This window comes from Phoca vitulina, unplaced genomic scaffold (genome assembly GCF_004348235.1).
Source record: "Phoca vitulina isolate PV1807 unplaced genomic scaffold, GSC_HSeal_1.0 scaffold29, whole genome shotgun sequence".
In the NCBI taxonomy this organism is placed as follows: Eukaryota; Metazoa; Chordata; class Mammalia; order Carnivora; family Phocidae; genus Phoca; species Phoca vitulina.
Window position 1 is genome coordinate 22,685,208 of NW_022589732.1, and position 27,163 is coordinate 22,712,370.

At 35.7% G+C, this 27,163-nt stretch overlaps 2 protein-coding genes across 5 annotated transcripts in view; both read left to right on the forward strand.

Annotated features, from left to right (window-relative positions):
* Positions 1-20,538, forward strand: part of LOC116644212 — a 49,422-nt gene extending 28,884 nt beyond the window's left edge. Inside the window, exons 5-6 of the mRNA XM_032423565.1 lie at positions 4,470-4,584; positions 20,503-20,538. Of these exons, the coding sequence (XP_032279456.1) occupies positions 4,470-4,584; positions 20,503-20,519 (132 nt within the window). The 3' untranslated portion in view covers positions 20,520-20,538. The remainder of the gene's footprint in view (positions 1-4,469; positions 4,585-20,502) is intronic.
* The window catches only part of CCSER2 (coiled-coil serine rich protein 2), a 151,793-nt gene continuing 145,135 nt past the window's right edge, over positions 20,506-27,163 (forward strand). For 3 of the 4 annotated variants that reach the window (XM_032423829.1, XM_032423830.1, XM_032423831.1), the window contains exons 1-2: positions 20,506-21,952; positions 23,176-23,372. In XM_032423829.1, coding sequence (XP_032279720.1) covers positions 20,542-21,952; positions 23,176-23,372 — 1,608 coding nt within the window. In that variant the 5' untranslated portion in view covers positions 20,506-20,541. The remainder of the gene's footprint in view (positions 21,953-23,175; positions 23,373-27,163) is intronic. The other variant, XM_032423832.1, reaches the window with a different exon arrangement.

Genomic DNA, 27,163 nt, shown 5'->3' on the forward strand with positions numbered 1-27,163 from the left:
TTGGTTTTCCTTATATGAGACACTTACAAAAGCAAAAATGTTTACATGAAATAATTTTATTGTACTGTTTCAGGTTTTAAGAAACATTGCAAGCAAGTTTCTTAGTCTGAGTCCACTGAACGTGACATGCCTTGGTTTTTTGATCTGATAATAAGACCAGTACCAGGGGCACCTAGGTGGCTCAGTCGGTTAAGTCTGTGCCTTCAGCTCAGGTCGTGATCTCCGGGTCCTGGGATTGAGCCCAGCTTTGTGGGCTCCCTGCTCAGCAGGGAGTCTGCATCTCCCTCTCCCTCTGCCCCTCCCCCCACTCATGCTGGTGTACTCTCTCTCTCTCCCTCTCAAAAAAAAAAAAAAAAAAGACCAATACCACACACAAATGGAATCACTCCACATGAAGAAACTGAGTCTGTCACCACTTAATAATCCTTAATCTACTTTAATCTTTCATTGACAGCTTGATTATAGAATTCGGATAAAGCCTTTTGAGGCAATCCAGAACTTCTGTTCTCCTTTGCTGGTGTTTTCCCTCCCGGTGGCTCATTCCAGTATTATTTTGTAATTCACCCCAAATAAGATAATTCTTTTTCACCTTCAGAAAGTTTTGATTTTGATTTCTCAGTTACATCAGAGTTTCTATTTGATGTTTTTTCTCTTTCAAACAATAAATACCTACGTGTGTGTGTATACTTGTCTAACATCTTTTTGCCTTCTATTTGTTCTTTAATGAGAAGTTTTAGATTTCCCTGAACTTCACCTGTTTCCTCTTTACAAAAATATCAGTCTTCCTTCATCTCTCTTGTCTCACTGAAAATTTTCCACTTGTCATTTTATAGCTACTATTTTCCTTATTTGTTCCTTAACTTCCTTAAAATGATGGAGCTGACTAATTTCCAATTCAGTGTCTCTCCTTTTGCTTAAGATTTCTTTCTCAAACTGCTTTTCAAAACTTCTCTGCATCATCTGGATCAGCCACGTCTGCTTCTAGTGCTCTTTTGTCATCTTCCTGTTTATTTATTATTATTTTTAATTATTTTTATTTTAATGCCAGTATAGGTAACACACAGTGTTATATTAGTTTCAGATGTACAATATAGTGATTCAGCAATTCTATACATTACTCAGTGCTCATCAAGATGAGTGTGCTCTTAATCTCCTTCACCTACTTCAGCCATTCCTCCTCCTCTGATCTCCCCGCTGGTAACCATCAGTTTGTTCTCTATAGTTGAAAGTCTGTTTTTTGGTTTGTCTCTCCCTTTTTGTCCTTTGTTCATTTGTTTTCTTAAATTCCACATATGAGTGAAGTCATATGGTATTTGTCTTTCTCTCACTGACTTATTTTGCTTAGCATTATACTCTCTAGCTCCTTCCGTGTTGTGGCAAATGGCAAGATTTTATTCTTTTTTATGGTTGAATAATATTCCTGTGTGTGTGTGTGTGTGTGTGTGTGTGTGTGTGTGTGTGATGTATACACACACCATATCTTCCTTATCCATTCATCTATTGATGGCACTTGGGCTGCTGCCATAATTTGACTATTGTAAATAATACTGCAATAAACATAGGGGTGCATATATCCTTTTGAATTAGTGTTTTTGTATTCTTTGGGGTCATCTTCCTATCTAGAGCATTGCTTTTCATTTTCCTCTGCTGATTTCTTAGCCACCTCTAATTTCTTTATGGTGAGAAGTATCTTCTTTGGCTTAATGCAGAAGAGACTTTAATTCTTTTTTTGTTTGTAGTATTCTTCTGATTTATATTTCATATTTCATTTTCTTAGCTTTAGCTATGTTTGCAAAAAGAGTTATTTTAGATACATGGGGTGCCTGGCTGGCTCATTTGGAAGAGCATGTGACTCTTGATCTCGAGGTCGTGAGTTCAAGCCCCATGTTGGGTGTAGAGATTACTAAAAAAAATAAACTTTAAAAAAAAGTTATTTTAAGATACAGTTCCTACCCATGTTACAGTTCACGGTTAAAAAGTGAATTTTTTCGTACTATGATATTCTCGAAAAAAATTGCAGTTTGTGTATTGTTTGTTTTCAATTCTTTAAAGGCTCTGGTAACTGGTTCTTTTTTTCATTCTTTTAATTTTGCATACTTGTGTTCGGTGGCTTTTTTTTTTTTTCTTATTAGAGTTAAATTGAACGTCTTCAGCTTTCTGTTCTCAACTCCCCACCCTTTTCCTCATATTCTTCTAGAAATTTCCCTGAAGTGTTGATTTCTTTAAAAAAAAAGTTACTCTTTGTTTCTTTACAGTTACTTTGAATAACCCTTAAACATTTTCTCTTATCTATTCTACAAAACTTTTATACTCGTAAAAGAAGAGAGATTTTCTGATTTGTGCTCCATGAATAAGTTCTTGAATACTTCTCCACTGTTAAATTTGCTTCCTTCCCCACCCATTACAGAACTAAACACATCCATTACTTAATGCTTTTCCTGCAGTTTGCCACCTCCAGGATCTCAGCCACTTCGTCCAGCACTAGAAAAGGTACTGGGAAAAAAACTGGGGGGGGGGGGGGGCATTTTATTTTAGTCTTTTCATTTACAACAAAACTTGCTTGTCATAAACTAATAAATTTATGTCATGATCAGCAGTTTGTAAAACACAGGTATATTGAGTGTTAGCTTAAGAAAATGAATTGGAGAGAGGCTGTATAAGGTAATGGTTAAATTTGAATCCTAGCCCCACTACTACTAACTGTTTCACCTTGGGAAAGCTACTTAACCCTTCTCTGTTTAGTTTCTTTGTTTGTAAAATAAAGATCGAATTTACTTCTTAAAATAGTTGTGAAGATTAAATAGGTTAATATATGTGAAATCCTTAGAACCTTGCCTAACACATAGTAAGAGCTATGAAAGTATTAGATGCTCCTGCTGTTGCTCCCACTCCCACCACTACTACTACCATTCCACTCCATGCTGAGTGCCACTGACGAGTTTAGTGGTCTTGGTCCCGAATAGCCATATGAACTTGGACAAGTTACATGATGTCTGCAAACCTCAGTTTCTTCAACTTTGAAATGAGAATATATGTACTTCTAATGTGTTGTCATGAGGTTAAGATATGATAATTCTTATAAACTGCTTAACACGGTACCAAGCACATACCGTTCTTGATAAAAATTAGCTGTTACCATTAAGGCCCCTCACAATCACGTTGTCCTCTCTTGTCTTCAGCAGGGACAATTAGGTCTTTCCACCCTCCTGGTCCCATAGGAAGAAGAGTTTCTTGTTCAAGTCATGGGGACGCTGCAGAGCCTATCTTCCACTGATTTTCCTGTCTCTTGGGATTTTGGCCTGAGCTAGCCCTAGAACATCATTCATTTGTATGCACTGTTGTCTTTTATGTCAGACTCTGTGCTAGATGCTGAGAATTTTAAAAATGAGTCTTTTAATTAAACTACTGATTATAGGTTATAGGCATTTTCGTTATACTTATTTTTTAAGTTATTTGTATTGAGCACTTTTCCTGTGTGCTCATAACAGTTAGTAAGACCTGGTCCCTACTTTCTCTACCACCATTCAGCTGCAAGTACAATTCCCATACCTACAGGTTCAGCCAGTCCTCACTAAGGTGGGCTGATGGGACCTACAATCAGTGTGGCTACTGTACTTGCAGTGTTCAGTGTTCCTGGGGCTAGAGCCCTGAACAGTATGCCTTTTAAGCTGCCACCTTCTTTGCAGCTCAGGTATAAATCAGGACCTCTGCCTTGTCTTCTTGTCTAACATTCCAAGTCTTATAATGGGACTGATGTCCACCTAGATCTTGTATCCTATGCGAGTTTGCTCTACCTATTGTTCCCACCATTTAAAAAAAATTTTTTACCTTTCTCTTTTAGCTCTTTCCCTGCATCTTAGAAACAGAAACGAGAGCACACAATTAGAAAAAAAACAAAACTATTGTCTTTTTCTTTCTTGTCTTTAAAAGAATGGGTTATGTTTCCTGACTTCATTTCTTTATCTTTTTTTTACTCTTGCCCTCATTGTAGTCATTTGTCTGTGCCTCATCTTGCATCCTGAAACTACCGAGTCAAATCATTCTTTTTAGATTTTATATTTTCTTTCCTTATCTGTGGAATTTGACACTATTGTCACTACCATTTAAAAATTCTCTTCCAGGGGCGCCTGGGTGGCTCAGTTGTTAAGCGTCTGCCTTCGGCTCAGCTCGTGATCCCAGGGCCGTGGGATCGAGTCCTGCGTTGGGCTCCCTGCTCCGCCGGAAGCCTGCTTCTCCCTCTCCCTCTCCCCCTGCTTGTGTTCCCTCTCTCGCTGTGTCTCTCTCTGTCAAATAAATAAATAAAATCTTAAAAAAAAAAATTATCTTCCAGTTCTTTGCTTTCCTTTTGGGTTATACATTCTCAGCCTTCTCTGTTGCTTTTTTTTTTTCCTTCTGTTCATTCCTTAAATGTTAGTGATCCTCTGGACAGTGCCCTTAGCCTTTTTATCCTTGTTCTACATCTTCCCTAGGTGGCCTCAACTGTTTCTGGTGGAACATTTGACCATTATCTCTGTGCTGACAATTCCCAAATCATCATCTCCATTGAGACGTTGTCCTTGCATTTTAGACTCCTTTACATGACTAGTAAGTATCCCCACCTGTGCCCTCTGTCGGTACCTCAAAGTCAGGTTGACGTGCTAAGTTCATGATCTCTTTTTCCAGACATAATGCTTGCCCACTGTCAGATCAGACAGCCTGAAATTTTGAACCCTATTTTCTCTTTCATCTTCTACATTTAATCACTTACTCAATTACTCATCCATTTATTCCAATTAAATATTGTGCTTTCATTTTATGCCCACTATTGTGATAAAGTTCTTAAGATTCAATATTATTAATATCTTTTGTGTTTGTATCTTTTCTCTAACCTTTTTGTTACAGTCCTTGCCATCTTTCTCATGTTATAACCTGACCTATCTCCCTTTCTTCCTCTAGTCCATCCTCCATACCAAAATCATTTCAAAATTTCAAACATTTCAAAATTGAGGTCCGATCACTGTTTTTCTGACTTAAAACCCTCGATTTCCTAACTCCCATAGTAAAGTCCACATTTCTTAGTATGGCACATAAGACTTTCTGTGGGCTTGTTCTCTCTCCAATGTTCTCTTTTCCTGCTGCATTTCTTTGAACTCTGTTCTCTACTCTTGTTTAATAAGTTAATGACTGTTTCTTGAATGTGCCATGCTGGTTCTGTGCTTTTGTTTATGCTCTTAGGCTGTATTACTTTTCACATTCAATGTCTTTATTATTATTTGCTATTTATCATTTGAGACAGCTTAAACATTGCCTCCTCTATGAAGCTTTTTATGATATCCCCTTCTCCCACTTAAGGAATTTTTTTGTGTTTTGTGTGTACCCCCATGTACTACTCTGTACACTCCTATAGCCATTATAGAGCTTCATTGCCCTTTTCTTGTCTATATGTCTTTTTCTCTGTATGGAATGTCTTGTATCTGCACCCTCAGACACAGAGCCTGACTTGTAATAGGCTTTCAATAAATGTTTGAAGACTGAATGAATACAAGTTACTACCATAATGAGACATTCTTTCCTTAGATGGGAATTCCTTTACTAGATCTTAAGCTTCTCTTAGCAGGTACTTTATCTTACTTTGTCTATTTTTCAGGATCTTGTCTCATAGTTGCTTAATAAAAAAGTATTGTAATCAGAGGTATAGGTATGCAGTGGCTTAAGCAGGGTTTTCCTGCAGAGGAGGAAGTTGAATTGTGTTGGTCTTAAGCACAGTAAGATTGTTCTTATATTTAATGGTCCTTATGTTTTATCCATACATCTTGATCAATTTATAGATGGAAACATTGCACCTAACTTTAATCACTTTGATATTTGCCAAATCAAGAAGATTCTCAGGGCAGATACTCTAGGGATTGATTAAATGCTGTTAACTAGGTTGAGGATTTTTACTTTTTAAAACTGTTAAAGTGTGGGTGTCCTAGTTACTGTTAAAAGTTGTGGGGTAATTATCTAAAATACTTTGTAACTAGGGATACCTGGGTGGCTCAGTCGGTGAAGCATCCAAGTCTTGGTTTCAGCTCAGGTCATGATCTCAGGGTTGTGAGATCAATCCCCACGTAAGGCTCAGCTCAGACTCTGCTTTGGATTCTCTCTCCCTCTCCCTCTGCCCCTCTCGCTCATGCTGTCTCTCAAATAAATTAATCTTTAAAAAATAAAATAAAATAAACACTTTGTAACTAAATCACACAAGGAGTCAGCAGATAAAAAGCACAATCCGACTGAGACTGATTGTGTCATGTCCAATTTCTTTTGTAATTTAGTTTTTTAAGTGATGTTTTATACGAAAAATTGTAGGTTTCTTCTTGAAAAAGACTTAAAGAGTTAGGCATCATGGATATGGGTAGGAATTGAGATTCCAAATTGGAATCAATTATTAAGCCAGAAAGAAGCTATCAGGAAAGAGATTGGTTTGTTAATGGGGTTTCATAACCCAGGGTGGTTTGTGGAGGGGTGAGAAAAAAACCAATATCATGAATTTGGGTACCTTTTTTGCCTAGGAAAAGAGGAGCTTATAAACAGAAGCTATAAGCCAGTTCTGTAGGACCTCAGATATTAGTTGAAATATACTGCCTATTTTCTGTCAAGCTGTCTTACGCTTTTTATACAAAAATGTTAATGTTATAGATTTGAAGTAAAACTAACAATTCTCAGCAAGACACTGTTAAGGGATATGCTGTTCATTTATAAACAACCTACATTTATAAAACACCACTTTTGTGCCAGGCTATGTCCTAGGGCTAGAGTGAAGAAACAGATGAGTGAAAGGCATGGTCTGGTTTCTAAAAGAACTTGGCCTCCAGTGGAGGGAGCATAAACCTAAAGTGGTCTGAGGAGCATCTTGGTTTGTTGACAGAATAGAAGCCTACAACTTTAGCCTGCTGAACTGTGCCCTGCAAAGGTTGCTTGATACTATGAAGAATGTGTGAAGGGTAAGGGGTTGTGCATTCCAGGCAGAAGAAACTATGTTTAAACATATGTTAGTGGAAGACCTTGCTATGTTGTGGGAGCTCTGAGTCCCAAAACTCAACAAATCAACCATGAGCCTTTATAAGCAATTAGTGGAATAATCCTGGCCTGATGACTACCTACACTATCCATAGAAACCTTGAAAATGCCCTCATCGCCCCTTACCCTCCCATTGGACTTGGTTCCCATTGTGTGTCCTGATACCATCTTTTATAACACTAATTATATTTTTATGCATGTTTTACTGTCTTCACATGCATTTTCAGTCTTTGCTCTGTGAATGCAAGGTTTATGTCTGTTTTAGTCACAGCTATTTCCCCAGAACCTTGTCCAGTGATTGGGTTATAATGCGTGCTCAGTAAATATTAGGTCAACAAATAAAGGGTATTAAAGATAACATTGTAATAGTGTTATGGAAAGCATGTAGTAATAGTTTTGTTGGAGAAGGGGGTGTGATTTAATGCATATTTTTAGCTATGGGTTCTTTTCCTTTTAATTTCAGGCCAGATTTCTTTCCTTACCTGCTGGCTGTAGTTTAGCTATTTAGACTTCATAGAGAACACACATGTATCTTCAGTTGTTTATCTTGATTTCCTCTACCTCTAGTGATTCAGAAGACACGTGTAACGACAAAGGACATCTTGTTTGAAGTTAGGTTCTAGTTAGCGTGGAGGTTAAAAATCTTGTAATGTCACAATTGCCCTTGAAAAGTCAGATGGTGACCTAAGGTCAACCTAGTTCTTTTCTGAAGCTTTGCCTGAGCATTAGTTCAAGTAGTTGGCTTATGCAAGAAAAATCTATCTTCAGATAGTATCACATTCCTGGTAACATGCTCATGCAGATGGGCATATACAAACGGAGACTTACTGAAGGAAAAAGAGATTCCTATCTTCCCTCATATGTTCACTTTGCTTCGTTCACATGTATAAAAGCTTATGAGTTGAAAGTGAGTAGAGGAGCCTTTGTATGTAGGATCTATGAACCTTCAGCATTTATTCTTTTCCTCGTGGTCCCAGGACCCTTGATTGGCTTTGTGAAGTTTGCTCCTCAAAAGAATTCCTATAACCTCCTCCCACTATTACTGTTTCAAATGATGGGAACATCTAACTCTCAGCTATAGGTAGACCTTTTTTTTTTTTAAGCTTTATTTCTAAAGGATTAGTTAATTCAGTCATTACTAATACTAATGTATATAATTCAAGAATTAACCAGAAACTTGATTTATCTGCTTTATGGTCACTTGCAACTCTGAAGGAACTAGAAAACATGAATGACCATTCTTTTAAAATTCTGTAAGAATGGAGGGCTGCAATCCAGCTATTCTTTTAGCTAGAAATCTCTAATCAGTGAAATCTCTATTTCCGTTTTTCAATGAAGTAACTGAATTCTGATAACTCTGAGAGAGATCCTGTGGTATTGAGGTGCTTCCTGAATCATCAGAGAAAGCTTACATTAGGTGTTACTATAGCTCTTGCACCAAGTGTATACTATTCAATTCTGTATATTAGTATTTGGTTATCAGAACAATTTGTTACCTAATTTACCAGGTTGGTTTATTATTTAAATATTTGTTGTTCAGTTATATTTGAGATTAATATTAAAATATGAGCTTTATGGTATACTGTCTTAAATACTTTTTAAAATACTGTTTTTAAAGCTTAAATATAGGAAAGAAGCTGGGAGTGTTATAGGAAGTTCTGTGCCATGCTGATAATGAAACTGAAAATGGATACACTGCATCATGACCTAGACATTTTGGTGAAAACATTTTGTTTTACTTAAAAAATAACGAACCATGAGAGACTATGGACTCTGAGAAACAAACTGAGGGTTCTAGAGGGGCGGGGGGTGAGGGGATGGGTTAGCCTGGTGATGGGTATTAAAGAGGGCACGTTCTGCACGGAGCACTGGGTGTTATACGCAAACAATGAATCATGGAACACTACATCAAAAACTAATGATGTAATGTATGGTGATTAACATAACACAATAAAAAAAAGCCAGAAAAAAATGAATTATTAAGTATCTCACTTTTGTGAACCACAAAGTAATGTGTGACACAGCCACTTCTGCAAAATTTCTGAGCTTTGGAGTAGGGTAGCACTTTGGTGTGGTAAGGGTCAAGGATGCCTGTTGTTCTTTTTACTTGGTAGTGTTTTCAGGAAATATCCCTTTGCAAATGTTAGAACAACAGGTCCAGACTGGCTTCATCAGATTAGATTGTTATGTTAATCTAAAAACAGCACAGCCTAGGAGAAAAGCCCTGATTAGGTACTCTTATTTATCCATCATTTACATATTAAAAAATGAGATTTAATGAGAGACCAAGTATTTTGTCCTATGCCACACTCCTAGGAAGTGATCTGAGTGTAAGATTCTAATCTGGGCAACTCCACAGCCCTCTTAACCATTACCCTTTACCACTTTACAAGATAGTTTTTCTCTTGATGGGACCTCTCAAGCCTTTAGGCTTATGGTACTGCTAAAGCAAGAGGCCTTTGTGGGAGAAGTTAAATGTAGAGATCCAGACATTGAGAGTTCTCTGAATGGAAGTACAAACTGAGACTTATCGAGGGAAAAAGAGAAGTACTCCTGAGTTGGTTGAGGGGAAGGGAAGAAAGAAAGAGAGAGGTGGGAGGGGGTTGGAGAGAGAATGAATCCTAAGAGTAGGAGGGGGAACATGTAGAATGTGTTGTATTTTATTACACCTCTTTTCCTCTTATGGAAACATCCTTATTTGAGGTTTACTTTTTTAAAATTTTACTTCTTATTTATTTTTTAAAGATTTTATTTATTTGAGAGAGAGAGCACACATATGGGGATGGGAGGAGCATCAGGGAAGGAGAAGGAGGAAGGAAAGAATCTCAAGCAGAGTCTGCTGAGTGCGGAGCTGGACCTGGCGCTTGATCTCAGAACCCTGAGGTCATGACCTGAGCCAAAACCCAGAGTCGGAGGCTTAACCAACTGAGGCACCCAGGTGCACTTCACTTTTTTAAAGAAAAAATTATATATAGAGTATCAAACATAATTCTCCACAGTATGGTGAATCCCCCCACCCCTCCAGTGTCATCACTCAGCTTTTAGCAGTTATCAGTATTGTTTTATGTATAACACTTTTTTTTTTTAAGGTATGAGCATTATACTCTTAACACTCCCAACAACAAAAATAATAAAATCCGTAATATGATCCAGTGCCCATTTCATGCTCAATTTTCCTGAATTGTCTCAAAAACAATTATTTATTACTGGGGGTTGAATCAGTTATGATCCACACAACGTCCACACATTGCATTTGGTTAATATATCTCTTAAACTTGTAACATTTTCTTCCTATTTATTTGCTGAGGAAAGAAACTTAATCCTTCCTCTTATAGTATTTTCATATTCTAGATTTGGCTGATGATGTCCTAATGTTTAACATGTTTTTCTATTCCTTGTCCTTCCTGTAAACTGGTAGATCTAGAGGCTTGAATAGATTCAAGTTGAGTTTGTTTTGGCAAGAATATTTCATAGATGGTACTGTGTAGGTCCTCTTGTCTTATAACAGGACATTAAGATTGATTCAGAATCGGGTTCTTTTCCCTTAATGGATTTAACAGTCATTAGTGATTGCTACCTGGATATATTAATTCATTAGAGATTGCTTGCTAACCAAACAAGTATATCTGGTTGTCTTTATTTTGTGATTCCATCATTTTTTCTGCATTTGTTATGATTCTTCTGTAGGGAAAACTTTCATCATCAATTATTTGATTGCTTTGAAATATAAGAAATACTAGTGTAAAGACTTTTAATTCTTCAGAGAAGCTTTTTTTTACAATTGAGTTATAACTTACATACAATAAAGTGCATAAATCTTAAATGATGTACCTCTTAGTGAATTTTTACTAAGTGTTCACCTGAGAAACACCATCCAGATTAAGTTATAGACTGTTAACAACTCAGTCAGCCCCTTCTCATAGAGGTAATCTCTATTCCAACATGCTAACCTCAGATCAGTAACTTCAGTATCACCTAGGAACTTGTTAGAAATACATGTTTTAAGACCCTATTTTAGACATACTGACTTGGAAAGTGGGGTGGGGGTGGCACAACAATCTTGTTTTAATAAACCCTCCCAGGTGATTCTGATACACACCAACATTGGTGAACCACTGCTCTGTCCTAATCCTTATTATCATAATTAGTCTGTTCTTGACCGTCTCTTTATATAAGTGGATCAGCTGAACATTTGTTATGTTCCATTCTATTTCCCCGGGTGCAGTGGATTTTTCCCTGTGTCCCAGGGGTAAGAGGGTTTGTTGCCCCTTCCCCGGGAATTTAAGGCTTTGCTGCATAAAATAGAAGGATGCATAGAAGCTAGTGGGGCTTTGTCCTTGTTCCAGCTTAGCATCTTATCTCTTGCGTGCTTGTGCCATTGAGAGGAGGCTCTCTGGTGTATTTTCCTTGAATAATAGGTTGAGGCCCATGGAAAAAAGCTCGCTATTCCAAGCTGACATTTTACTCCACATTTGGCTTTTAAGCATCCACGAAAATGTGAGCATATTACTTAACTCCTTATGATGGTCACTTCTTTCTTTTATGCTCTGCCAAAAGTGAAACTGTTAAAAAATGTCTTGTCTCTTCTTGGAGGTTCTTGGCCCCCTTTGGAATTTGGCTTATTTGGTTGTCTTCTGATGTTGGCTCTCTGATGGGCTCAAGAAAAGTTAGGATTTTGAAGATTATCTAGCTGTTCCAGGTTGTTAGGTAGTAGTGACATTCATTGCAACTTTCTGCATCCTAAGTGGAAGTGACATTCTGATCTTTCTATAAATGGAACCACACTATATGTACTCTTAAATATCTGGATTCTTTTGTTTAAAGGATCTTGCTAGATTCATCTATATTGTTGCATGTAACCAGTAGCTCTTTTTTTAAATTACAATGTTGTGTTCTGTTAAGTCAAAATTACTAGTAAATTTATTTTTCTATGATATTCTTTCCGTACATCTAAATCTTAACAAAATGTTTCATTTTGGGCTATTTATTGAGTGTCTGCTATATACTGAACCTTAGGGTTGGGTAATGTATACTGGTGTATCAAACTCAGCCTGTGCCATTCTTGAACTTACAGCCTAGCAATGAGCCATCTGTGTTAATGTTACCCCTGTCACTCTTCTCCGTGACACTTGATTCTCTATAGCCCTGCTCTCGTTGCCTATTTAACTTAAGAACTTTGCTTGAGCAAGTCCTAAATAGACCAAAGTGCAAAAGGATTGCATACTGTGATTTTTCAATACCCAGTGTCTTATAAAATGTCTGTGGTTAATTGTTATGCCTGTATATATTTTAAAAGGCAGTGCAACTACTCAGGTGTTAGGGTTGGTCATTATTCAAGCAGCTTGGCACCTATCATCTTTACTTAGCCCTTAGCACCTTAATGTCATTTGCATGCCCCACACAGTTACTTAAGTTTATCGGAACTAAATGGTAAAATTTGGAGAGAATTTTTGTGGTTTGGCCAAGGGAGCTTCTGGTTCCTCTTTATCTGCTAGTATTTTCCTGTTCCTTAAATTAAAACTTCAGAAACTAATATGCCTTGAATCTACATTTAATAACATTATTTAATGTTCCTAAGCCACAAATTAATTTAAAGCCTCACTTTCATGAGATGCTTTGATCCCCATCTGCCTGAGTAATAAGTTGTAGCTGGAGGACAAAAAGTCAGCTTGATACAGTAATGGGGCTTTGTATTGAGCTTGGTGTGCTCTTTTTAAAACCACAAACAATCTGCAAGGAATGAAGTACTGTTTTAAACCTTTACTTTTGGCTGAAGGTGTCATTTTTGTTTATTTGATTATTGTAATCAAGACTTTGAATCAGTTTATGCCACAGATGAAAGCTAGGAGAAACAGGGCAGAAGGGGATTTGGGGGAAGTGGTTGAGTAACACAAGGTTAAAAAAAAAAATTTAAATTAAGATATATTTATCTGAATGTGAAAGCACATATTAAGAAGTGACTGGTTATGGGTATGCAGCCATCAGCATTGCTGTTCAGTTGCTCTGGGTCTCAGTAGTGAATTTATGCCTATGTAAATCCCCAAAATGCAGGCAGTTCATACCTTCTAAAAAGCTATTTGAAAAACTAAAAAAAGAATGTGAGTGGGTGGTTCCTCAGATGATAAGGTAATGGATATGAAAGGAGTTTGAAAAGGTGAAAGCTTCTACTGTTGCTCTGCAAAACTTCTCATTTAATTATATCTACGTTCCTTGCAGTCTTTATGCTTCCCTAACCTTAATTATCCAGTCCCTTCCTTCATTCTTGTACCTCTCAATAAGGCTCTCAGAATATTTCATTCCTGAGGTGCCTGGGTGGCTCAGTCAGTTAAGTTTCAGTCTCTTGATTTCGGCTAGGGCTGTGATCTCTGGGTCCTGGGATCCTGCAGAGCCCCATGCCTGGCTCTGTGCTCAGCGGGGAGTCTGCTGGAGATTCTCTCCCTCTGCCTCTGCCCCTCTCCTGCCCCCACATGTGCTCTCTTTCTCTCTTTCTCTGTCTCACTCAAATAAATAAATAAATCTAAAAAAAAAAAAAAAAAAGACTATTTCATTCCTTTGTCAGGAAGGCAGTCTGCATGGATCCTAGAATCAGGTAGACTTGAAACTGAATCCTTTTCAGTAGTTCATGATTTTTTGGACAAGTATTTTATTTCTTTTCCAAATCTTGATTTATCTATTTAAAATGGGAGGACATCCACAACCTTATAATGTTACGATGATTGAACAAGGATAGAGTGGTAAGCATGATACCCATCATGTAAATGCTCAATAAAGTTTGCTTTTTCGTTTCCCTTCCCATCCAATTGTGGATTCGTTTTAAAAGCATAAAACAAACAAACCAAAACCAAAAAAAAACCCCAAAAAACTTTTATTTAATAGATTTATTTATTTATGGGGGGAGGGGCAGAGGGAGCGGGAGAGGGAGAATCTCAAGCAAGCAGACTCCCCGCTGAGCACAGAGCCCAACATGGGCTGGATCCCAGGACACTGAGATCATGACCTGAGCGAAAATCAGGAGTCGGAAGCCTAACTAGACTGAGCCACCCAGGTGTCCCTGATTTACTAGTTTTTTAAAAAGGAATTTATATGTAGTTTTGAAAATTCTTTCAAATGTGAAATACCAATACTGTAAATGTGCTATACTTCAAAAATCATTTTACAGAAATTAAATCAGAAAATCTCAGATATTTCCAAGCCCTGTGCCAGGTATTATTCTTAGTTCAGCATTAAATTAAAGCTCACAGACAATATTGAAGCATTTCAGAGAAGATGATATCATTAGATTTTGTAGCCAGCATGTACTTTTTCAAATTGTTATGACTGCATTCTTTAATCACTTAACAGACTGCATATCAGGGTAAGTTCATCAGAGGTAGCATAGCTATTAAAATGAGGTGGACTCACAATGTTTGTTTTATTTCATTTCATAGTTACATAAGCAAATATAGGAGAAAGTTTCATGAATATTTAAAGATAATAGGTAGTCAATCAACTAATGAAGTGACAGTATTCATAATATAAGCAGATATGCAGGCTTTACAATTGAGCCATCAGATGAGTTTATACTTAAGACCACAGCCCAAATGATTGATTTCATTTATTACAATCATTTGTGCAGTTAGAAATAAATAAATACTCTTGATAGGAAATAGTGCATTCAGGTTCTAATAAATTTTTCTTGTTTTTGTTCTGAGTGGTGGCACCTCACTTTGTAGCAGTAGTGTGTCTTTCTTGTGGGCTTATCTTGTGCCTCTAAATTATTAATACTTAAGATATTCTTGGGAGATAATATACATTACTCTCATTTTAGACAGTAAAATAGAGGAATAGAGAAGTGAGTCTACTTGTGATAGGCAGGGAAATGTTAAAGCCTTTCTGACTCATAGACTGACTCACCAGAGGACAGAATCTTTAATGTGTGTTATTTAGTGATTTGCAAAATAACCCTTATATCTGATATCATTACCAGTTTCCTTATGTTTATCCTGAAAGTGTTTGTAGGTGTGGAAGTATGTTTTGTGGTAAAGACTATTATTAAAAAATGGGATGGCAGTCATCTGGCATGAATACTACTCCTGTCCCTTTTTCTGGTCATGGCATATATTGCTGTTTGATCATGATAATTTATCATAGAGTCTAGATTTCACTTTAGAATCTTTTTCAACATAATCCTCAGGGCAGCTGCTACCAGTTAATCACAGGCTTACAAAACAAAGTTATTTTTCAGTCTTGATTTAGTATTTATTAAATTAACTTGCACTAAGAGATTATGAATTTACTTAAAAGTTGAGGATCTTTCAAATTTGTGGTCCTGTGGTAGGACCCAAAGTATATAACATTTAGTTTATGCTCTTAACAGGTTTACTTTCTAATGGGTCAAATAGACATGCCCACAATTAAAAGACAGACTCAGCTATATTACTGATGTGAAGGGAATAGAGAAAGATGAGAAATCAGTTTTAACTGAAAGGTTTGTGTGTGTAGGGATTTTGAACTTTGAGCATGGGGCCTTCGAGGTGGTCTTTACAATAGCAAAGGCATAGAAAGTAGAAAATACAGGATAGATTTTGGGGAATGACCAACAATCATCTTGGCTTGAATGTATAGTATTGCAAAGATAGTGTAGAACCAAACAGAGAAGTTTAATCTTTGTAGTGGATCTTGGGTTTTATTTTGTTGTTCCTGGGCCATGCATAGTTTTTAATCGGTAGAAGGATATGATCAGATCTGTGCTATAAGAGTGTAACTGTTGACAGTTTGAATCAAAGTGAGATGGGAGTCTTAATAATGTAGGAAGCCTCTGTAGAGAGAGATGATGAGGGTAAGAACCAGAGTTACGGAATGGAAATAATGAATTCAGAATATATTTTTAAAGATAAAATTGATAAGTAAAACATATTAAATTGAGGTTTAGGTCTGGAGAAATTGAAATGGTAATTTATGAAGATGTTCTATCTATTGAATAAAAAAATCTTTTGTTTTTTATTCAGACATTTTCTATTTTTGTGCCTTTTAAGTATATTTTATATATTAAACTTAGTTTTGAATAATTGTTTTTGGTTAGATTAAATTGTTGTTAAGTCTTGTTTTCATATTGAGGGGCGCCTCAGTTAGAAGAGCATGCAACTCTTGATCTTGGGGTTATGAGTTTGAGCACCCCATTGAGTGTAGAGATTACCTAAATAAATAAATAAATCTTAAAAAAGAGAGTCTTGTTTTCATATTGAATAAATGGTTTTTATTTTTATTTATTTATTTAATGGTTTTTATTTTTAAGACAGTTTTTTAGTTAAAACTTTTTAAATTGCAAAAATCTGGGCATGTTTAAAATATTTAAATAGTAAAGATTTAAAGGTAAAAAGAAGTCTTCCCTTCACCTAATTCTCACTTCCCTAATGGTAACCACTATTAACACTTTGTTGTGTTCAAATATATGTGTGCACTTGTGTCTTTATGTGATTTCTATCATGCTACCTTTATAAAAGTGGGATCCAGTGTACAGTTTCTCAAAGTAGCAAAAATAGTGTGTTCATTTACATGTCCCAAGTCTAGTCTTTCTCTATAATAACGAGAAGCTTCTGTAATAACAAGAAGTGAAAGCATATAAACTTGAAATTACGCTTTGTAATCAATGTTTTAGCATTCTACCTTACTTAGAAATGATCTAGTAAGTCAATGATTATTCATTAGTTAATTCAATTTAATTATTTTTTAAGTTACCTTTAAAGTTCTTGAAAATTATGAGTAAGCTGACACTATTAAAACATAATTACTGTTGAAATAAAAAGCTTGTCAGAATAATCACTCATATTATTTTTTTAAAAATATTTCATTTATTTATTTGCCAGAGAGAGAGAGAGCGCGCGTGCGCGCACAATCAGGAGGAGTGGCAGGCAGAGGGAGAAGCAGGCTCCCCGCTGAGCAGGAAGCTGGATGCTGGGCTCATCCCAGGACCCTGGGATCATGACCTGAGCCAAAGGCACACGTTTAACCTACTCAGCCACCCAGGCGTCCCAAAATAATCATTCAATTTAAACACAGATTTACATTTTCATAATCTTAAACATTGTTGTATGAGTAAGAATGGATTATTTGATCATCAAGCGTATATGTGTTTCATTAAAGTTACTCTACTAAAGACAAACTTGTTTCATTAAACTAGTTTTGTTTGCCAGATACTTAACCTCTTCTGTGTCAGGGATACTAATGATCTTTACATTCGATCTCTGTCCTACATAAATACAAAAGTTACTCTCTGTCCTACATAAAATATATGCTTATGTTATATTTAACACTGATAAAAAATCAGAAGACAAACTTGTTTCATTAAACTAGTTTTGTTTGCCAGATACTTAACCTTAATTATGTGAACTTGGTTCTTAAAACCTTTCTGAGTTAGTTTCTGTAAGAATGATTTTTAAAAGTATAACACATTTAAAATATTAGAAGATCAATTTTCTTATTTTCTGGGAATTTTGATAATCTGTATAAATGCATATTTATCTCTGTAAGCTAATCAGAACAGAGCTGCTTTAAGAGACTTTATAATCTAATTTATTAATAACCTCCAGGGGTAGGAAAGTAATATGTACTTGGGATGAGAAATAAAAGACCTTTCTGAATTATAGATACATAGCCTTACAAACACTAAGAGAGTTTATAGTTTCCAGTTCTACAATTTTAACTGTGGCTACAGAATTAACACAGAAACACAAAACCTGACCTGTCTAGATACCAAAGGGCTATTCTTCTTTCTGGTCCGTGTGAGATTCTTAATTGATTTGAGCTCAGAATAGGTAAACAGAAGAGATAAATGAACAAATCACTAATGGGTCAAATTCTCCTTTTTGTCTCACCCAACACAGAATAGGTTTCTATAAACCATCAGGGATTAGTAAATGGCAGTCCATGAAATCAAACTCTCAATCATTGTTACAAAGTAATTTTTTTTTCTGCCTGCATTCCTGGAGAATGACTTCTTTATCCATCCTTGATATTTTATTAACTTAACCTAGATATGTACTTAGATCTGTGGTTTAATTTTCCTTCTGTTCTATAGATTTGTTTTCCCCTTTATTTTAGGGATAGTTTCCCTTATGTCTACCTGCTTTTTCTCTTCTATTTGTTTAGTTATTCTGTGTCAGGGATACTAATGATCTTTACATTCGATCTCTGTCCTACATCTTCTATCTAAGTGCTCTGATATCTTTTTTTCTCCTCAATACTCAGGTTATTTTAAGACTTTTCTCCTTGCCAATTAGTTTGATTTTTAGTCTTTAGTTCTTTACTTCCTAATTGATTTCCTTAGCTGATTTTAATTTACCTGTTTTGTTTTTTTTATCTTTGAATTCTTGTTGTATTAAATGTTTGTTCTTATTAGGTTGTTCTTTGTTACAAAGAACTCACTGGGAATTTCCTTATTTCCTTTTGTGTGTTTTCTTTCACTCTGGGTTCTTCCTTTGTTCTGCTTGCTATAGTCATTATTTGTTTCTCTCTTTCCTTCTACTCCCTTGTGTATACAGTTGTGTGGCCATTTCTTTTTATCTTTCTAGGTAGAGACTTAACTAGCTAGATCAAGACTTGTATTTGCCCTGATAGAACATGGGTGAATTCCCATTGATTCCTTTTTCACCTTAGCTGTGATTTTGTCTCCTCCTTTTACTGCACCCCCTCAATAGACCTTTTGAGCAGTTGTATGCTGTTCTCTGTCTGCTTCTCTGTGATCGAGGGGTATAAGGTGGTGTTGTGGGAAGAACTCTTCTGGTGCTCCAAGCTCTCCTGTTTCCTTAGGTTTTGTTAAATGTCTACTAGCCTCACTCCATCCTGCTGAGGGTGTAGTATAATTTTAGGGGCTTCAGACCCTTCCCTCAAGTCAGAATAGTGCCTTAGTAGTTGATAGGTTCTGGTCCCACTGTGCCTCAGCTGAGATTTCAGAGCTTCTGTGCTGAAGGTGTTTTCCTGGACTTTTCTATGGCATGCCAAACCAGTTTCTATCCAAACTGGAGGATGTTTATTAAAACCTTGAAGTTTTATCAACTCACCTATTTTCCCCATTACTGCTTTCAGGCAGTGTCATCAGGCTAGGAACCAGACCACATTGTACAGAATCTTTTTCTGTCCACTAGTTTTTAAAGTTTAGAGGTGCTTCAACAATTTTTGTTTGAAGCTGGTGACTTTTTGGCTAAAAATTGTATACACACACATGTGTATATAATCTTTCTCTTTTATTAGTTACTGGGGATAGGAAGTTCTGAAATTCTGCTTCACCCCACCATCTTTACTTGAATGTCTGTATGATTTCCTGAATATTTACTTTTGACATAATAACATATACATACTCTAGAAACTCTCAATTTTTAAAGTATAGGGATGGCTTACTAAAAAAACAACCAACAAATTACAGTGTTGTAAGAAAATAATTTTAAAAACTGTCAGTGACCCTAAGGCATATATTTTTCTTTTATTCACATTTTGCACTTCTGTATGCTTTTGTAGAATTTTTATATAATCACAGTGAGCATATAGTGAGCAGTAAGCATATAGCATATTATATTTCTGTTAATGTTAGGATAAACATTTTAATATTTCTATCTCATCTTTGTAATCTCATCATGTGACCATGACATATGTCATACCTTATTAAACAGTTAAATAAAGAACACTAGGTGTTTCTAGTTTTATGCTCTTGTCTGTGCATTGAACCCTGTTGTGTTTGTTGTTTTGTGTTACCTTTAAAATAAATTTGGAAGGTTGAGATTAGTGGGCTAATCAACTTGATTAAAACCATTGTACTTTTCACCATGACACCTACTGTAGTATCTATTTATTTTACCAGTTGGAAATTTTTTTGAGATAGTTGCTTAAAATGATACCTGATATCTCCACTGTTAATGTCAGAAGAATTTTTTTTGGTGTTACTGTATTTTTTCCTACATCCTACCATGATTTTAGTAATGAATTTTAAAAATGTATTCCAGTTTTTATAAGATCATATATGCTTTAAAAAATAACAAATCACATTTTATTTTTTAAAGGAGATAATACTATCCGAAGTGAAAAAAATAATTTGGATTGGAAATTGGAAGATGTGTTTTTTATAGAAGTGTTTCTTTTTTAAAAAATACGGTCAACATAGAACACTACATCAAAAACTAATGATGTACTGTATGGTGACTAACATAATAAAAAAAATAATGTCAAAATTGGCAGTCTAGTTTCATTAATTCTGGATTTTGCTATCATTATGCATAGCCTAAGTTTATAAAAGTATTTATAAAAATGTTCTTTAGTTTCTCCTAACATTAATTTATTAATTACTGCATTCAATATTTATTAAGAGCTTTGTAGGAATCATAAGTAGGTTTTGAGCTTTGCTGCATTTCATTGTCTATGAATATACTTATTATGTAATAACCCATGTAATTATGCTTATTTAGGAACCTTTAATCTACTTTTTTGTCTCCTCAGATTCTGTCAAATTTTAAGAACAAATGCATCTTATAGCTCATGGAAGAAAAAACACAAATCAAGACATTTTTGGGTTCCAAATTGCCAAAGTATGGAACAAAGTCTGTGAGAAGTACACTGCAGCCAATGCCAAATGGGACCCCTGTTAATTTATTGGGAACTTCCAAGAGTAGCAACGTCAAAAGTTACATCAAAAATAATGGCTCTGATTGCCCATCATCCCATTCATTTAATTGGAGAACGGCAACTAAATACCAGCTCAGTGCACAAAGTGTTGAAGAGCGTAACAGTACTCAAACTTCACACGATAAAGTAATTGATCCTGAAAAACATGCACCTACTCAAGGAATGTTTGATAAAAATGGGATAAAGGGAGGCTTGAAAAGTATTTCTTTACTCACATCAAAGTTAGCAAAGCCATCCACTATGTTTGTGTCATCTACAGAGGAGTTAAACCAAAAGTCTTTGTCTGGACCATCTAGTTTGGGTAAATACACCAAAGGCACATTATTAGGAAGGACTTCATATTCTTCAGTCAGTGCTCCAAAATCACAGTTGAATGGATTGTATGGGAACCGTTCAGCTGGTAGCATACAAAGGCCTAGAGCAAACTCCTGTGCCACCAGAAGCAGTTCTGGAGAAGGCTTAGCACAGTCCCTAGACAATATTAAATCTCTTACTTGTGAAAAAATGGTAAGGTCACAAAGTTTTTCACATTCCATTCAGAATTCATTCCTTCCACCTTCATCTATAACCAGATCACATTCCTTCAATAGAGCTGCAGATCTTACAAAGCCTTATCAGAACCAACAGCTACCCATTAGAGTGCCTCTGAGGTCAAGTATGCTAGCAAGAAATTCCCGACAGTCAGAAGTACTCAATGGGAATGATCACATAGGATTTGGATTTAATAGGCCTTATGCTGCTGGTGGAAAAAAGTTGGCTTTACCAAATGGCCCAGGTGTAACTTCCACTTTGGGTTATAGGATGGTTCATCCCTCGCTACTGAAATCTAGCCGACCTCCATTTTCTGGCACTATCACCGTTGATGGTAATAAAAATTCACCTGCTGATTCATGTGTAGAAGAAGATGCTGAACTTATGGCTAAGGACAGTGCTACTAATAAGGACCAAGAACTAATTGAAAATGATAGTTATAGAACAGAAAATGACCAGACCATGAAGCATAATGCTAAAATTAGATACCTGAGTGATGATGTGGATGATATTTCCTTGTCGTCTTTGTCATCTTCTGATAAGAATGATTTAAGTGAAGACTTTAGTGATGATTTTATAGATATAGAAGACTCCAACAGAACTAGAATAACTCCAGAGGAAATTTCTCTCAAAGAAGAAAAGCATGAAAATGCACCATCGAAGGATATATTTGATTCCCCCAAGGAAAATGAAAAAAGTAAAACTGACGAGTGGATAGATATAAGTGTCTCTGGTAAATATTAATATTCTTAAGTTTGTTTGCTTTTTCTTAGATAATATAATTGAACTTCATTTAGGATTACCTTTTGATTAATTCCAAGATACTGTCAATTTTGTGGAGGGATGGATCTGGATAAAATTGGGGTAGGGCAACTTTTATCTTCCTGTGACTTTTGCTCCTGGTATTATTTTTCACTATTTAAAACAACAATAAAAATACTCTTCCCTAATGTATCTTAACTTTGTTCTTCTTTGGCTCTCATGTACAGGCCTATTCCTACTGCTTCAGAATTTTTTCTTTTCCCACACTTCCCTAAACAGTGGCATGCCATTTTAGACTGTCTCTTCCCTTATGGTAATAGATGCTGTTTGTTTAGAGTAAAGCTGTGCCAAAGGGTAAATGAGCTAATAATAATACAGGTTATGTCCAATCTAATGAATGTTTTTATCCTAGGAAATTTTCATTTTTTTAAAGGAGGACTTAGATTTCTTATACTTTCAGAGGAACTATATTTTTTTAACTGAAGAAAGTGAGATTAGTACCTATTAAACATTTCCTCTTATACTTGGTCATCCTGGTACTAAAAGTCTGGAGAAAATATATCTTTGTCCCCATATAGCCTGAAAAAGAGCAAACTGAAGGGATTGGGTGTAGGCATGTGATCTGGTCAAGGGTCTAGGCTATGCCTACTAACACAGTTTAGTTCAACCCACTATTTAGTTTAGTTGATATTGTTTTCATAGTAAAACTTTCTCTTTGAAAAAAGCAGCGCATTGATATAAATGCATAAAAACCCTTGACTGTCCGAGGGTCTTCTAGTTAGAAGTGAATGCCAGAACAAGTGTTTCTCTTATGAGGAGGCAACTGCAAGGTTAAATGATATATACAGAGTAAGGAGTTTCATGGCCAGTGTGTAAAAGTAAATATCTTAGGAAATATTAAAAGAATATGAAGCTTTATTTATAATTTTAGAAATGTTGCAGAAGTGAAAGATGGCTCCATGAATTTTCTTTTACATAATGTATTAGGAAACATTTCAGTAGGTTATTTAAGATTTTATCTCTGGATCTTTTTTATTATTTAGGATTTAGAAAATGCTATAGTTACTAATACTTTTTTGCCATTTTTTGCTATAATATATTAAATTATTAGAATTTATAATTTATTTTTGAGAAATATATTTTTGTGAATTAATAACTTTTTTTTTCTTTTTCTTCTTAAAAAATCAATTGAAGACAGGAGTGAATGTACAAAACATACTTCTGGGAATAACTTGATTTCACCAGATACAGATTACAGAGCTGGTTCTTCATTTGAGCTCTCTCCATCTGATAGTTCTGATGGAACATACATGTGGGATGAAGAGGGTTTGGAGCCCATTGGAAATGTCCATCCAGTTGGGAGCTATGAGTCTTCAGAAATGAACAGCATAGTACGTATGAATTTGTATATTGTTTTGCAACATTTTGTTTACCTTACTATGGAAAGACTTGTGATACTGCTTGGATTTTTTTAAGTTTATAAATAGCTCTCCTAGTTTAAAAAAGGAAATTCATACCTGTTAAGAGCCTATAAAACATCTGACCTTAATACATAATAAAGCGTATATTTGTATCACGTGACACTTGAGTTAAATACACTCTCATACATTATATACACAGACGTATATATAAATAGATATACTATGTTCAGGTTAAGCTAAGCTAGTGGTTCTCAAATTTGGGGAGGAAGGCAACGTCTGGATCTAATTTTGGTTGTCATATTGAGGGGTGCTACTGACAAATAGTGGGAAGATGCCAGGGATGCTGCTTAATGCCCTTACAGTGGTATCCACAGCAAAGGATTATCCAGCCCAAGATGTCAGTAGTGCCACTGTTGAGAAATCCTGGGCTAGGCTATGCTGAGGTATCATTTAAGTGCTAACTCAGTGGCTTAACACAATAAAAGCTTATTTTTTACTCTTCCAGAGTCTGTTGTAGGTCTGGAAAACTATATAGGGCAACTTCAGTGTTCTCAGCTGCTTTCATCTTCACCATCTTCACCATCACCAAAACAAGGTGGCTTCACCATCTCCTTTTGAGGCCCCATCAAAAGGTCACTGTTGTAGAGGAAGAATGCTGCTAGGTCTCACATGTGCAATTACTTGCCGTGGCCTGCAGATGGCACATGGTACTTTTACTCACAACCTATTGACCCTATTAAGTACTAACTGGGCAAGAAGTGTAATTTTCCTGTGTGCCTGGAAGGCAAGGGAACCAAATATGGGTCAGCACTAGAAGACCTACCATACATTATTATGTGCATATTTTAAGAGACATTGCACGTAATGTGGCTAATATGCCACATGAGTAAAGTGTAGTTGGGGTGTTTAAAGTGACTCATTGTAATTACTCAGTATATAAAAAAGATTTTCCAGTAGTTGTATGGGAAAATTGGTAGTCTTCGTGGATATACTAAATTCCAAGTGGATTTTTTGCAAATGTAATTTTCTATGTTCTCATAAACCTGTGACTTGGAAAAAATAAACATCATTACCAGGGAATTGTTAAATTTCACAGACATAGAGAGGACACATATTTAATTTAGAGAGTATCTCTATCTCATTAGATAAAGGAAGTTTAGAAAAGATTATAGTTTTAGGGCCTTATGTGCTTTCTTACTAGGACTTTTTAAAGCATGATCAAAGTGGGAGTGAACATTGTGTCCAGCAGATGGCAGCAATAATCCACTTAGTACCTGACATTTTTCAGAGGTTCCCACTATTTTCAGTTCACTGTTCCTATAACTTAATGATGCCTCTAAAAGAGTTCAGAATGCACCTCGAGGGGCACCTGGGTGGTTCAGTCGTTAAACGTCTGCCTTCGGCTCAGGTCATGATCCCAGGGTCCTGGGATCGAGCCCCGCGTCGGGCTCCCTGCTCCACGGGAAGCCTGCTTCTCCCTCTCCCAGTCCCCCTGCTTGTGTTCCTGCGCTTGCTATCTCTCTCTCTGTCAAATAAATAAATAAAATCTTAAAAAAAAAAAAAAAAGAATGCACCTCGATTGACCATTAGTCTTTAAGATCTCAGAGCTTCTGATTTAAGAGGAAAACACTCTGAGAAAGGATGGAGAATTGATGGTAGATGTTCAAAAAGTGTTAAGATCTCCTACTGGGATAGTGGATTTACCATTTTTGTCCTGAAATTCTATCAGTTTTTGCTTTTTATATTTTGAGTGTATTTTGTTAGGTGTGTACCTGTTTAGAATTGTTTTCTTGGTGAAATTGGACTTAAAGTCATAATTTAGTGCTCTCTGTTCCTCATGCTTTTTGTCTTAAGGCCCTTTTTTCAGATATTAGTATATTTTATCATTTTTATTTATGTATGTTCCATGCTTTTACCATGAACCTTTTGATACATAGCAAATAGGTTATAATTTTTTTAAATTACAATTTCTCTTTTTCTTTTAACCAGTGAGTTTAGTCCTTTTATGTTTGCATTTATTGATATACTTGGACTTCATTCTGCCATCTTATTATTTTTAATTGTCTCACTTTTTCTCCTTTTTTTTTTTTTTGCCTAGAGTAGTTTAAATGAATATTTAAAACTTAACCCAAAAAGAACTTTTAACATATTCTCATTTTTCTTGGCCTCCCTATCCCTCTCACCAAAGCCCATGTCCCCACCCCCTTCACCCCCAGTTCCCCAGCCACCCTCATGGTTGTTCTCTACAACAGTGCTCCTTCCGGTCCAGGTCAAGATAAGGAGCTTTCATTAGAATGTGAGTCAACTGTGTCACTACTAACACAGTTTAGTTCAACCCACTATTTAGTTTAGTTGATACTGTTTTCATAGTAAAACTTTCTCTTTGAAAAAAGCAGTGCATTGATAGCATTTTGGTGGGAGCTCCTCCTTATCTTGTCATGGACCCTAACAAACAGTTTGTAGACTGACTACTTTGCATAGTGCTTATCTAGAATCTAGGTGATTTTTTTTTTTGTTTAAATATGAATAGTGTTTTGTTGAGGTATAATTTACATTAAATATAACGCACAAATATTTTTCATACAGCACAGAGAATTTTGAATATTTTTATATAATTGTTTAAGTCATCCACATTGTGATAGAGGATATTTCTATCACCCCAGAATGTTTCCTGTGCTTTTCAGTCAATCAGCCCCTCCCCCAAAGGCACACCCTGTTTTGATTTATATCACTATAGATTAGTTTTGCCTATACTTCATATAAGTAGAATTATAAACATGCCTATTTTATATCTGGCTTCTTTGAGTCAATATTTTGTACTTTTTATAGTTTGTTTCTTGTTTTGTTATATAACATTCCTTTGTGTGAAGGTAGTACAACTTACTTTATCCCACTTATTGATAGACATTCAGGTTGTTTCCAGTTTTTGGCAACTGCTACTGTTGGGAAGATTTTGCTACATGTTTTTGGGTAAACATTTATGCATTTCTGTTGGTAAAATATGTAGGAGAGGCACCACTGGGTTATCGGGTATTTATGTATATAGCTTCAGATGCTATTAGTGTTCCAAAGTGGTTGTACCAGTGTACAGTACCACTGGTAATAAATGAGCATTCTAGAAATTCCACTTTCTTTTGGTGTTGTCTGTCTTTTTGCATTTTTGCTATTCTGGTGGGGGTATAGTATTGCACTGAGATTTTTGTCTTGTGTTTTGTGATAACTGCTTGTTGAGCACCTTCACCTATGTTTATTCACCCTTAGGATATCCTCTTATGTGACATGTCTTATATTAAGCTGTATTTTTTCTTTTTGGTTTGTAAAAACCCCTTCGTATATTTTGGATATAAATTTTTTTACACACATATATACATACACATTTATATACATGTATGTGTATATATTTCATACATATGGGTTGCTTTTAAAATCTCTTAATAGTGTCTTTTGTTGAGTAGAAATTAACAATTTCAATATAGTGTAGTTTACATTTTTTCCTTTGTTGTTAGCCCTGTTTTGAACTGCAAAATTTTCATTTACCCCAAAGTCTTAAAGATATGTTCCAGTATTTTCTTCTAAAAGGTTTGTTTTTTAGCCTTTTACATTTAGATCTATGAGACATCTGGAAATTATTTTTGTGCATGTTATGAGGTAGAGGTCAAGATTAATTTTTTTCTTTTTTTGAGAAGTTTTTGTTCCCTACTCTACTGCAGAGTTATCTTTGTTATAAATCAGTGATTGTATCAATATATTTCTTGACTCTC